At 36.3% G+C, this 14,946-nt stretch overlaps 1 protein-coding gene across 3 annotated transcripts in view; it reads right to left on the reverse strand.

Moving 5' to 3' along the window:
- LOC133516363 (chaoptin) overlaps nucleotides 1–14,946 on the reverse strand; it is a 62,918-nt gene that overhangs the window by 13,472 nt on the left and 34,500 nt on the right. For all 3 annotated transcript variants that reach the window (XM_061849273.1, XM_061849272.1, XM_061849271.1), the window contains exons 2-9: nucleotides 13,252–13,335; nucleotides 7,100–7,189; nucleotides 4,813–5,017; nucleotides 3,930–4,100; nucleotides 2,918–3,126; nucleotides 2,462–2,616; nucleotides 1,792–1,894; nucleotides 1,105–1,305 (exon numbers count right to left, since the gene is read on the reverse strand). In XM_061849273.1, the coding sequence (XP_061705257.1) occupies nucleotides 1,105–1,305; nucleotides 1,792–1,894; nucleotides 2,462–2,616; nucleotides 2,918–3,126; nucleotides 3,930–4,100; nucleotides 4,813–5,017; nucleotides 7,100–7,189; nucleotides 13,252–13,254 (1,137 nt within the window). In that variant the 5' untranslated portion in view covers nucleotides 13,255–13,335. The remainder of the gene's footprint in view (nucleotides 1–1,104; nucleotides 1,306–1,791; nucleotides 1,895–2,461; nucleotides 2,617–2,917; nucleotides 3,127–3,929; nucleotides 4,101–4,812; nucleotides 5,018–7,099; nucleotides 7,190–13,251; nucleotides 13,336–14,946) is intronic.

The raw sequence follows: 14,946 nt of genomic DNA on the forward strand, positions 1-14,946 counted from the left end.
AGCACGATCCCCTCCCATCCTCTTTAGGTGAGCGAGCCAGCGGAGTCGCGTGGCTTTGATCTCGTCAATTATATTGGGCATGGCAACCAGCTCCTCTAGCTCTCTATTTTTCCTACGCCTCCAATTTCCATCTTCATCTATGATAGGTCTCAGAATCTTCCGCCAGACTTTCCTCTCCGCCACTAAGAGCTTGCTCTCTTCTTTCTGAGTCAGAGTCCAAGCTTCACACCCATACATCAAAATTGGCCTAATTACAGTCTTGTAGACACGAATCTTGGTTGGTCTACTGGTTGGTTGGACACTACCCCCTTATTCATAAATGTGTACTAAAGTTACGATGCCGCTGATCATCGTTTGTCCCTTTCGACGTATTGGTATGATGGAAAGGGACAAACGATGATCAGCGGCATCGTAACTTTAGTACACGTTTATGAATAAGGGGGTAAAACTCGATGGAGCGCTGCCAAGCATCTTAAGGCGTTTTGGATTCGTACAATTTTACTTGTACAAAAAATATTGTATTCACCTTACATTCCAAGCATACGTATGTAGCGAAAATGCTTCTTAGAAGCAAAACGACAACGTGCCGTGAATAGCAGTGAATGGGTTAAATATAAAAAAGAGTCAAGAATAACAACATTGGAGACCATGCTAAAATTTTTACTAAATTAGCAGGCACGCAATTCTTGAAAACTATATATTATGAAAACCATAGTTATTAGTTAAGAAAATGGGACTTAATTGCGTAAAATATCGTTTTAAAATTACTCCGACGTTTTGAGGGCGGAGTCGTCTCCGTGGTCTCGGAGAAGACTGGTTAAAGTTAACATCAACATATTCTAGCTGCGCGAGTGTTTCGAATTACCCGCACATGGTCTTGTTTATCAATTTGAACTAATATCGCCGCTTGGAAAACCAAACATCGTGAGTATTGTGTGTCGACCAAGTCACATCCCTGGTGTGCAGAACATTCAAGATGATAAACAAGACCCAGTGCGGGAAGTTCGAAAAACTCGCTCAGCTAGAAGACGTTGATGTCAACTTCATTTAAATAATATGTGACAATGATTTAAATAAAAACCATAGACATATATTTTCACCCACCTTGTTTTCTTTAAGGTTCAAGAACCGCAGCGCATCGAGTTTGTTGAGCATGAACTTGGAGATCATGGTGAGGTTGTTCTCGGCCAGGTCGAGGGATTGCAGACTGTTCTCCAGACCCGCGAAGGCGGCCGGAGAGAGCTCCGTGATGCCGCAGTCGCGGAGAGACAGGGTCCGTATCTTCGCGTTACGGAAGGCGTCTTCCTGTAATATCATGTGTAAAGATTTAGGCATGTAATTGTTTTAAACCAAATGAAGGAAACTAAAAATAAACCTAACGGTAAAAGCAGTGTTAATGTTCTTTAATAAATAGACCATTCATCATATTCAAGACGCTAGAACCTAATGTGGGGCCTTTACCTGGTCGAACATTGTGCTCTATTCTAGATGTTTCTCTCCAGCGTCTTATTTACATAACTTTTTAGGTCTTTCTCAGCGCCATCATGGTTGGAAGACTTAGGCTTAGGTACTGATTTTACGATATCTGTATGGTTTTCTATCCAATCATGTCAGTGGAGCTCTTACGTCTATTCCGGTTGTGCCCAGGTCTAACTCGGCTCTATAGCTCAGTTTTCTTTTTTCCAGATTTCTCTCTCGTTACTGCAATTGTACCTACTGCAGAATAATTGTTTGACTTCTACTACTAAGTGACCTTGAAATATTACGAATTGCCAATGTTCTTAAACTTACCCTAAGGGAATAAATGGGATTTCCATCAAGGGATGTTTGATTCAGAACGTAGAAATTCTTGAATGACCCGGGATTCAGCATCTTGATGACGTTATTGTCTAACCTGAAACATAGTATAATATATCCATGGGTACGTAGTTATTAAGTGTAAGGTAATTCAATTCGTTTTTGTTTTATTGTTCTTTAAATTAGTATAAACTTCTCTGTCTGAGATACAGGACTTACATTCCTATTTCAGGCGCACATAAAAATGTACGTAATATGTAAAAGTGCAAAATTTACGCATAATGTACCTAACATTAGCAATGAGGTTTTCTCAATGAATTAATCTATTCTATTTAAGAGGAATTTTAAAACCTGACAATATTCTATTTGGCTCGGAAACAGTTTTAATGATATGGCAATAATGTGCGTACGATCTATAGTCAAATAAAATGTTATTACCGGTCATGTAAACGATCAATTTTAAAGTAATGTTTATTGTGATGCTACACAATCCTTCATCATATTTAATATAAATAAATATTGTATTGTGTAATCTCACAATTTTTTGTTAATGTACCCGCTTGTTTATAATACTTTCCATGAAAATTCATTTAGAAACAAAGTTTACACCTGATACAATAATTTTAATGAAAGAGTTTGGCAATTAATTAAATGTAGTTATTACTTTAAGACATCTAAAGAGAGTCTGACGCCGTTAATGTCGTGCAGCGGTGGAACTTGCTTGATGACGTTGCTGGAAAGGTCCAGGACTCTCAGTTGCCGTAGGGGTGCCAACTCCTCGTACGGGATATAGCTCAGTTGGTTGTCGCCAAGCAACAGCTGTAATGAGAAATTATGTTTTATTTTAACGATCAGTCATTAAATCAATAAAAGTTTGATAAGGTAGGTACATGTCGTGTTGTCGTGTGAACCCATATTTTAGGAGTTCCAGCAACCCCTGGGTGATCTTTCGATAACCGATTTGATAGAACCATCTTCTCATCTCCGTTTTGTTAAATAAAAGTTTCATTTTTAAATACGTTGCATTTTTTAAATAGAGGTAATATTTATCGATAACAACTACCTATAACGCGAAGTTCGACTTTTAAAAATAGCGAATACTATCCGTGTTACATGTTACCTTATTAAGCCTGCTCATGCCATCTCTAAAGACGCCCGCCTCGATGATGGCCAAGTGGTTTCCTCTGAGGTCCAGGGTCTCGAGCATAGGGAGCCCGGCGAACGCGTCCACCGGTAAGTTGGCGATGGAGTTATCCGCCAATACCAGGGTCTGTAACGTATTCTCTAAGCCTCGCCAGTTGTCGCCTGATATGTCTGTGATTTCGTTACCTGGAAAAGTGGAGACAAGTATCGTGTTAGAAGTAATCAATAATAAGAATTTTAATAAGATTTAAGACATTTCGTTTCCCTTCAAAATTATTTTATCGGTGTTTGTCTAGAACAATCAAATAGGAGAAATATGAATGCCATGGATTTAAGATACTATAATGAAATATTTCAGCATACGATATAAAAATAATTTTCACCACACCAGCTCGTAAAGGCTCTCTTTGTAGGTACATACTTCTAAAACTGATAAGAAAGTTGTATTTTATCCTCATGTGTGGAGTCATCTGATGTAAATTTGGAGTTGTTTGCTCATGTTGGTGTATAAAATTAACTTTTAAGTGATAATTTTAAATAATAAATATTTAATAACGTAATTTGTTTTTTTTTTGTAATATTTTACAGTTAGGATTTTCCTCGCATGAAAAAAAATGTGTCTCACTCAAGAGCTAACTTCGTTTAACCATCGTGCATTGAATCACTTGCAACGCGTGGTTCAATTTTGAAATGTTAAGCTTACTCGAATATCACTATTAGCACGAGGGCTTAACGAACAACTTTATCCCCTTGTAAAACATATAACTATTACCTATTTGACACGTACGAGTATGCTATGAAGTATCTAAGATAATGTAGGACACCAGGACACCATTGCTATCTAAAGAAATTTAAGTGGATGAATTGGAAGTGGAGTCTTTAGCTTTTCAATAAAATACAGAGAGCAGCTCGGGACAGCGGTCAACACGTTGTACTCCAGTGCACCGTCTGATCCTACGTGGTAAAGTAACCTAAGTGGTCAGACTTACCGGTGAGGTCTAGCAGCCTAAGTTTCTGCAGATAGCGTAGAGAGCGACTCGGGACGGCAGTGAGCTCGTCATGTTTGAGCTCCAGTTCCCACAGCGTATTGTCTAGCCCGTAGAATGCTTCCTCTTGAATTGTCTCCAGAGGGTTATGGTTTATAGCAAGTCTATATAGACCTGCAACGTGACACGTATGAGTTGGTTATGAAATTAACATGTAGAATCCTGCGCAGGTTTTATACAACTTTTTACTAAAACTAAACTTGTTATGAAAATAAGTTAGTTGTTTACACGTTGTTTACTACAACGAATGAAGTGAAACTTATAAGTTCCCGGAAGATACTCTGATCTGATCTAATTTTTGAATTGAATTTCTTCGCATATCTATATATGCAGGTATTTCAGTACCTATAAAGCTAGTGGTAAATATTAAATGATACACAAGTTCCGAAAAAACTCATCGATAGAATATTTAATATATACATGTACATATTATCTTAGTTTGACTACCATTTCGTATGTATCTCTCTCAGTTGCTTAGAGGTTATTAATATTATAAGGTTAATAAGTTCGCCTTTGTACACGTTTACTGTATATTATCTGTGTTATGTATTTGTTATGTGTAATAAAGTATTTACTACTAATACTACTACTTAATCAAATAATTCAAATACAATAATAATTGAAGTATTATAACATTATACTACTTTTTCTCATACACGACACGATATTTAGGTACACCGTTTTCTTGCCCAATGTCCAATTATTATGGGGATATATAGCTTACATATAGGCTTTAAAACTATGTATGTAAATTTCACATATACCGAAATTTAATGGAAAATGCAGCAGTTCAAATAATAATACAAGGATTATGACCACAACATACCAGTTGTCTGGAAGAAATGCGGCTCAAGATCTCTAATCCTGTTCCCAGTCAGCTGCAACGTGAACACCTTGGAGCTGTTGACGGCGGCGGGCACGCGCAGGATAGGCACGTTCTTGCACGTCATGATGCCAAGGTCTCCGGCCGGCTTCGAGCACGTGCAGAGCGCCTGGAACAGGCACGGCGGATGCCCGGTGTCTACGTGGATCTGGAGACATTGTTTGGTAAAGTTTAAAAGGGACTTCAAAAGCAATGTATTCTGTTGGGTGCGGCTTGTGCCGTAAAACATATGTCATTTCTAAATCATTTTATATCAAGATCAGGAAACAATTTGTTTACATAATAATCAAATAATAATATGACAATAATTCATGACTTTCATGAGATTTTGACGTATGACACTAACTTTTAATAAAACTATCATAGAAATATGATAGTTCTAGTTTTTGCCCTGTTTTTGCTATTCAAATTTAAAATTTTATATAAGTTGCAAAGTTACGAGTACTTGTCGGGAAGTTAGTGTGGTAGAACGGGATTAATAAGGGAACTTGAAATACAAAATTATTTATTAGTCGAGAAACAATATACAAACCAAATACAAACTTATTATGAGATCCTCAGCCCTGCCGACTAAAAACTATTTTGTTTACTGTTGTCAATCATAGAACGTAGTGATTACTTATATGTTAGCGTCAGTGGCTTAAAATATTTTTCCAGGATATTCATGGAATTTTCACAGATTTTTTGGTTTAATTATAATATTAAATGTTTGTGCTGTACTTTATATACAGAAATGTTTAGATCGTGGTTGTGGACATTTTATGGACTCCATATCTGACGACACTTTCTTTCTAACTTGGACCTTTTTAAATCGAGAGTGAATAGACATCTTTTAGGTAAGCATGTTCCATCCAAGACTACATCGGCACTTTCCATCAGGTGAGATTGTGGTCAAATGCTTACCTTTTTCGAATAATAAAAAAAAAAAACACTTCAAAATGCTACTCTACTACGCGTAGGCAAGTGTAATATTTCAGGTAAATGTAACTTTAAAAAAAAAATTAGCTTATTGTTCCACGATTTGAACACTCCTCACCACACAACACAACACACCTCTTATGTTCACTGCTGCTGCCGCTTTCACTTTGTTTTTTGTAGCGATAGGGATGTACCCGTAGAACGCTAGCTGGGTGCCTAGCCAAGGTGACAATCGCTTGCGCTACGACAACGAAACGCATTGCACGAGGATTCGTTGTCCCTCTATCACTCTTCCATATAAGACCTCATTCGCACGAGAGTTTAAAAAGCATCGAGTTAAAACCCTAACCGTAAAAGTTCTTGACGCTAATTTTCATTTAACGGCCAACGCTCTATTAAGTGAAAAATCCAACAATACTCGATAAAAAAGCGCCATCGCCATCGTGTTAATAAATAAAGTTTCCATTTGTGTAATAGAAACGCTTACTTAACGCACATTGTAAAAGTGCAAATGAGGCTGTGCAACAGTGACAGTTTCGTTCGTTTCGTTTCGTTCGCTGCGGAGCGATACGGACCCAGCATACCCTCATATCGCGTGCTACGCGGTAACTCTAGAGCGACATTCGAACTGTTATATTGATTTATTATCAATAAATCAATATTACTTGCTGAGCATCTCGATCGCACCAATAGTATATTCTACGAGCGTGGTACGAGCGATATGTACGGCCAATAGGTCTAAATCAGATCAAATTAACATTAAGTACCTAGTCTTCGAATGGGTTATATTATGTATAAATCACATCGCACGCAATCGCAAGTGTTGTTTAGGCTCATTCATGATGTTTTCTCCTAAGTACGAGTATATGTAGAAAGACTACGGGTCGAGTGCAAGGTCATTTCATTCATTATGGGCGCGGAAAGTTTGCGTGAATATTAAATGTACAGCAGTAATATTTCGCTGCCTTCAGGGCCAACACAGTAAAGTGCAAAGGTTATTTTGAGGAACTACTCAAAAAAAGTCATTAAAACATTTCATCACCATTTTCACCTACTACCTATATATATGAGGTATAAAAACTATTTCTTTTTCAAATTTTAAGCCACGGTTTAGGCTGTGCTAGTTAGTTTTGATGGGCATTTTCTGCAAATCGACAACCATTGTGCCACTTTGTGTGAAAACGAGGTAGCGCTACTCTTTGTTCCTGTATAGGCTGTGCTATGTCCGTTTCTAAATTAACGGCATAATATTGATAGTTGAAGCATTTCAATATGGTTTTATAAACGTATTATCTTTGTAAGATTGACTTACCTCTAATGCTCTGGATAGCGAGGCCCATATCATCAACAGGAGTGTGACCACCACTAGGGTGTACCCGAACTTGATGATTGTCATCAAACTCTGCAACAAACATTGATATTATTAGTGTTCATTGGTGTAATTTAATGCGTTCACTGCTAGCACGAGCTACGTGCTACGCGTGTAGCCGATGTCGTGCATTTTCATCTTTGTAGCGAAAAGCGCCTACGAAACCAAAACCCGCCTAGTGGGCTACTAGCAGTGAATGTGTTAGGATAATAAAGGGACGATGAGGAGCGACGAGGAGCTTCTTAAATATTTTTTCACATTTTTTCACTCCTAACTCTTATAATAACATTAAAACATAGCCATGGATAATAGTCAAACTAACTGCTGAAACATATTTTCCATAATGTCAATGTCTAAAGAGAAAAATGGAGCCTAGACTAGTTTGTATGGAGTAGCAGTAGTCCACTTTGCCATGCCAGCGTGAAGTGTAACCATCAGACGCCATAGGGCACATAATACGTTATATAACATTAGAGCAGACACTATCGATACTTAATGCAAAGCTGAGACACGCATAGCAGATTAAAATATTCACGATCTAAATTTTGCACATTACATCCCTATGCAGAAGTTCACGGAGCACCCATTTGGTCAAGGTCACTGCAACATGCGCGCGCCTCTACAAGTACTCTAGTCCAGGTACTCGTTTCGTTCGAGCGGCAGAAGTTTCAGCCGCTGGGCACGAGTGTTAGCATATTTACGGTTAAAATTACTTGTGATATAATATTACAAGTTTTATCTTAATAAGATAGATAGATAAGAGGAGGATTAAGTTTAAAGAATATAAAACGCATTTAACAAGCTTTTAAAGCCATAAAAAATTGATAATCACGCAAGGTCTGATTATTTTTCTCTGCGAATTTTTAAAGTCATTTCATTTATAGGTACGTATAATAATATGTAGAAAAGGGTTATTAGTATTTTCTCGCGTGTATAATTTACGATGTATTACATAAAAAATACATATGAAGAAAAAACAACTTAATTACACTCCTTCCTCCAGTAGATACAAGGTATATTTTTATATTGATTGGATTGTAAATTTTTATCAGGTGGGTAACCGGATAAACAAGTAGGCAGCGGGTAGAACTTGATAAAACTTCTACCTAAAGTAAGTAATTATAGGGCAAAATAATTTTGGCATATGAGTTTTTAAATAATAAATTTGGACAACACAAACATAACACATACGTAGACATGTTGATAAGCTTAAGGTGTAGGGTTAGAGCCGGTGTAGCTTTATTTGACGTTCATAAGCGCATTGTAATATGCCTACTTGAATTATAAAATATCTTTATCTTTAAGATATTTAGTTTTAATATGTGTTTATTTTTCCTAAGTCGTAATCTAACACATTTAAGTCGTCATCTTCCTCGCGTTATCCAGGCTTTTTGCCACGGCTCAGGGAAGCCTGCAGTCCGCTTGGCAGTTAATCTCAAGAATGGGTGTAGGCACTAGTTTTACGCAAGCGAATGCCATCTGACCTTCCAACTCAGAGGGGAAGCTAGGCTTTTTGGGATTAGTCCGCTTTCACGGTCACCGAAAACCTACTGGTTAATATCAAATGATAAATCGTCAATAGTTTCGAAAAACTCATTGGTTAAAGACGAAATTTGAACTAGCGACAGTAGCGACCTTCGGATTTCCTTATATTCAGCATGCACACAACTACCACATTTAAGAACAACACAAAACTAGCACATTTAAGTATTCATGAAGTAATAGAATACTTCTTCATAGGATAGGCGCATTCTTCTGCGTAGGGAACGCAGAAGGACTTGATAGTTTCGTACTTTAATACCTAGTCATAATCACGAAAAAAATATTTGATATTTCATAAATAATACTGTTTATTGTACAAATATTGTCACCGTGTTAAAATACGTTAGGTCAAAAAGTGTACTATCTAAATAAGACTAAACAGTGTTCTTGGTTGTGGGAGTTTGAATTGATTCAAACTTTTAATGCAGAATATAGGTCGTGAAATCTGTTGGAACATAAAATATTAAATTCAGGACAGAGCCGAAGTTTATTATGAAACGAATATGGAAAGATAATGAATATTTAATTATGCCACGCCGCCCAACGGGGACATTGGGGACCTTTCGACGGCCCGATTCCGTGAGGTTGATTTAAATCCACCGCGCTTCAATTTCGGGGTTTGATATCGCTCACTTTAATGAGCGAATAATGAGCATGATATCACACGATACGCAAGATTTTTTGGTAGCGCAAGCTACGCGCTAAGAGCGTAGCCGATAACATGTTTTTGCCCGTTTGTAGCGTGAAGCGTCTACGAACGAAGAATCCAACTAGCTGGCCGCTGGGATTGAATGTGTTAATGGATTTATTATACTTGACGCGGCCAATGATGCCCCCCATGACAGTTCATTATTGTATGGAGTAACTGTCAATGTCAAATGTTTTAGATTTTTATTGGTACTTAATTTAGTAATAAAAATACGGTAAAAATCCATTACTTTAATTATTTCTTAAATAAGTCTATCCAATAGTGAAATCGAGAAACTGTCATACGGATCATCATTGGCCGCGTCAAGTATAAGGAGAAATTAATGGGAAACAAAATGTCACAGGAGGTCCAGGGATACCTTTCGACTTCCTTTTATAATATGAATAAACAGATGGTGATATGCTGAAAAGAATGCTGTGTCTGAAAATTGAAATGTCAGCATTTGTACTATTAACGTTGAACTAGACACGATGCTTAGATATCATAGCCAAATCACTGATAAATGTACTAAATAGCTTTACTTTTGTTTTATCTAGGTTAAAATTAAAATATAATTTCTACCGGTGTAGCAATAAGTATATAAATATTTTTCATCGCTGTAGACCTCTACGTGAAACGTTAGTCATGAAGAGAATAAATTAGGCGAGGTTCTGAAAAGCTTGCGAAATGAATGGGCAGCCGCCTCCGCCGCGCCGCATTTTATTAGGCGGCGGATCCAACTAACTTTTAGGGAAGAATTCAAATTAAAATTTTAATTTTTATAAATATGTTTTATGAACTTATACATAAAAAGTTATAGTCAATGAGTAAAATAACTAGGATGTAGAAAGTAATGAAAACGACGTTAAATCTAACCGGGCTTGTGTAAAAGGAAATAAGTTCCTATGCAGAATATGAAAAGGGTAATAAAATGCCATTCGGGACTAAGATTAATTTATTTAACCTTCACTTAAATTGGTTATATTTGGTATCTAGGCGGATGATACTATAAATTAGGTTATTTGACATTGAAGTATCTACCCAAAACAAACACCATTATTTTTCCACGATTTATTAATATAAATTTCAATTTCAATTCAAAATAGCTATATTGTATTTGTATATCAAGCTAGCGCTTTTAGCCTCATTTTAGTAGGTTTTGCGCATAATAGTAGCAATAATCTATTGATAGTACATACGTTTGTCCGTCCGTCCGTCTGTCTGTCAAGACGCTTTATCTCGGGAACGCGTGGAGGTATCCAGTTGAAATTAAAACCATATACTCCAGTCTACAAAGACTTGAAACTTCTAAGTTAACTTTAAAAAAAGATATGCCGCACGAAACGTATATTTCGATACTCTCGAGGGAATCAAAATTTATAGTGTACTTCCCCTTAACCTAGAACCTAAGGCCTAGAAAATTTGGCAAGTATTATCGTCTTATACTACAAATACAGACAAGAATCCGGACACTATAAATTTGATTTGTGCCTACGGAACCCTCAGTGGGCGAGCCCGACTCTCACTTGCCTGGTTTTTTATTGCATTATGTAACGTTTCAAAGAGGACCTAACCCGCCTGTGTTATCAATGTTTCCGCAGCCGACCTAGACTGCAGCTGTGCTCGTCCAGTCCCGGGACACTTGCTTTAATTTTTAAACCTGTGTGCAGATTATAAAAATGCAATGTTATGTGTTTAATTAAAATATTATTATGTAATGATATGACCAATTTTAGTTCTTTACATTATCTTTATAATTCATTATGTTAAATATTAAAAAGATATAAGCCATTGATTAATAAAAAAGTTAGTAAATTTGGTTATGCTGATCGTATAAACGTTTCTTGAATTTCTCCCGTGTCTAAAGTATGCCCAAAGTTTATTGGTAAATTGGCAAAAAGTGGCAAATAATCAAATATTAATAAAATACACAAACTACTTACTTGCCGACAACGAAAACAAAGCTCTCAGAGTATATCGCTCTTGTATAATTCGTGAGACAGTTATTTTTAAATACCACGACGGTGGCAAACAAGCATGTGGCCCACCTGATGGTAAGCAGTCACCGTAGCCTATGGACATCTGCAACTCCAGAGGTGTTACATGCGCGTTGCCGACCCTAAGATAAGCAGAATTTCGAAATATCGGACTTTGCATTAGGCCCTTTTTGACAATTTGTGAGCAATATTATAATCAGACAAGTTCTACATTAAGGTGAAATGGTTAAAGTTTATCTTTGCTTCTGATACTGATCTGTCAGTTTAAACTGCTTTTAGTTGAAGAAATGTCACTTTTGACACCGACAGATCAGTATCATATCGGAAAGATCGAATAACCAAAACTCGAATTGGCCTCGAATCAACGCTCATGTTTGTCTCAACTGGCTGGAAAATTGGCCGGATATATTCTATTTGAATTAACACTAAAGCACGCACATCGCGTCGACGACCCTAGTCGTACGAGACAACAGTTCAAAATTGAACCCGCTAAAAACTAGACCCTATGAAATGAGACATCCAATCCGGTTATATTTGAGTGTATTGCGACCGAGAAGATATATTTTCACCCTCGGGATGCTGTGAAATTTGAACATTATTGAATTTATTCTGTTCAGTGCGGAATATATATGAACAGAATTTGAATGTTCAAAACGTGAATATAAATAAATATTACTTATAGGACATTAGGTATTACACAAATTGTCTAAGTCCCACAGTAAAAGCCCAATAAGGCTTGTGTTGTAGGTACCTAGGCAACGTTATATATAATATATAATTATAAATACTTAAGTACATAGAAAACCCCCATGACTCGGAAACAAATATCCGTGTTCATCACACAAATATATGCTCTTACCAGGATTTGAACCCGGACTATGGAAAATATTTCTATTAATTTAACTATATAATAATCATAATGATGAAGATGATGGTATCCTGTTATCCCTTATCATGCACATAATCATACATCCAGAAAACGAATAAACCGTTTTTTACATACCCACAGTTAAATAACACAGAAATCACGTAAGTTATTTTATGATTCTGGCTTTATTCTACAGGCAGCATCAAATAAATAGTGATGGCCAAGGAACTAAATATGTTGGATCACTTTTTCAGGGTAACAAACGCGTTTTACGATATTTTTGGCCACTTAGACTGTTACTATTTGATGCTGACTGAAGAATAAAGCTAAAAGCATAAAATAACTGTGATATCCGTGTTATTATACGGATACTGTATCCAGACAATTGTATGACCATTTTAATACCAACCGATCCAAAAACTACGAGTTTATATTATTATGTAGACTTCCAATTATACGAAACAATTCTCTCATTACCTACTGTGCACACCATCCGTGTACCTCTATGTTTGTACGTGGTACACTGATTGTGTATTCAGAACGCTTTATTTGATTGTCGCGAATTATTAATACCTACGTTGTTATTCCACGCCATATGAAATAGAATACGAAAATCTGTGTTTAATTTCGATAGGTAGCTATACAATTAACTATAGGTAACTATCCAACTTTCTATATTTGAGAAATATGTTATTTTACTCATATTAACGAGATCGTTCTATGCTTGAGAGCGGAACTATTTTACGAATTTTTACACTGTAACAAAATACACCTTGGTTTTTGTTTTCTTCTATTTCTCAAATCTAGATTTGTTTTTTTTTTTTTACTAGAAAAAAAAAACATTAAAACACAGAATTATTTTGACAAATCAATGTAACTACTTACAATAAAATAAAGCTTCAGCCACCAATCATCGATAACTAGATTAAGAGTAAGCTATAAACAGCTGAATTACGGCTGGCACCTATTTCTCTCATCGTAACATTACCATAACACTCACCATGATTCGCGAAGTAAGTGCACTCCTCCATAAACCGCTACATTCGGGTCAGCCGTTCACTTCAATGCGACTGGTCAGTGGTCACTGCGGACAAAACAAATATACCGATAAGAATTTTAAAAAATGTATCATATCAACGATATATTTATCACAGGATATCGTCGGTGGTTCGGAAAGTGGGGTGGTTACGTGCGATTGCGATAGCAAAAAAATAAATCAGTTTCATAGTTTCAAAAATATCTGAACGTAAACATAAATGCACACGGATACACTTAGAGATCTTGAGAATAAGTTGCTTTCAAATATTTGCGATCACCTTGTTTTCTTGTCCTTGTGGCGACTGTACAAGGTAATTTTTTTTACAAAATATTCAAAACAATTTTTGTTCAATCTATCTTGTGTAATTTTCAGGAATAAGCAATTTCTATTTAATCAAGTAAATAATCAGGGCACAATTCACTGAATTGGCACCTACTTAAAATATATAGAAAACAATTAAATAAGAGTAAATTTGGTAGTGGTAGCATTTATCCTCATCCTTGTCAGAGAACTTATATAAGCTATAAGCTATGACGACCAGTCTGGCCTAGTGGGTATAGTGACCCTGCCTACGAAGCTGATTGTCCTGGGTTCGAATCCCGGTAAGCGCATTTATTTGTGTGATGAACACAGACATTTGTTCCTGAGTCATCGGTGTTTTTTATATTTTGCATATATCTATATAAGTACCTGTTTATCGTCACCTAGTACCCATAGTACAAGCTTTGTTTAGTTTGGGGCTAGCATGATCTGTGTAAGATGTCCCATGTTATTTTTTTTTTTATATTTACTTAAAATTAAATCAATGTTGTTTTGTGAATAATTGTTTAAGTGTAATTTCAATCAATCCTAATATTTAGTATTGTAAAGCTTAAGTCCGAGTATTTTATACTTCCATAATAGCTAGGTTACTGTGAATGATTTTTTTATACAGAATGATTCGTTATATGGACTCTAAACTTACATTAAATTCATTCCCGAAAATTCAAAGAATAGGAACTCCGTGGTGTTATACTACAAGGCCTACTTTCAATGAATCTGTTATAAGCATAAAAATATTAATAAGTATATATAATGACATAAGTTGGTAAACATTACAACAAACTTAAAAATAAATCAACTACAACAATATAACAGAGATATATAGTTTCGGCTAAATTAAATGTGTATTGTGTCGGGTTGGAAAGGTTTCATGGCAGGAATGTGATGGCGGGTTATTTTTCCGGGCCCGGTGAACAGGGTAGAATGGGCCGCGGCGGATAAAAGCATATGAGGTAATGTTTAGTTCCGTGAATGACGAGGTAAAGTACACCTTATATTATGTAATTTCCGGCGGGACGCATATTGTAACGATTATATACTCGTATGTGCTCGTATTTCTTATGAAATATATAAATGTATTATTATATATGTATACAGAGTATCAAGCGGCAGATTTCCGATTTCAAATTCAAATAATGTTCAATCGGAATACAAGTGAGATGAGGAGGAGTGCTTTAGTTTCGAGTGTTGCGGATTGATTAGTAATAATGGATTGCTGGCCAGCAGAGCAGTGTGCATAGGTAAATGGAGGCGTAAGTATCTAACCAAGGACATTTTACTTAGTAAGTTTTGCATTAATTTCGTAATATTCTAAAAAGTTTGGGGGAATACGTA

This window comes from Cydia pomonella, chromosome 3 (assembly GCF_033807575.1).
Source record: "Cydia pomonella isolate Wapato2018A chromosome 3, ilCydPomo1, whole genome shotgun sequence".
NCBI lineage: Eukaryota > Metazoa > Arthropoda > Insecta > Lepidoptera > Tortricidae > Cydia > Cydia pomonella.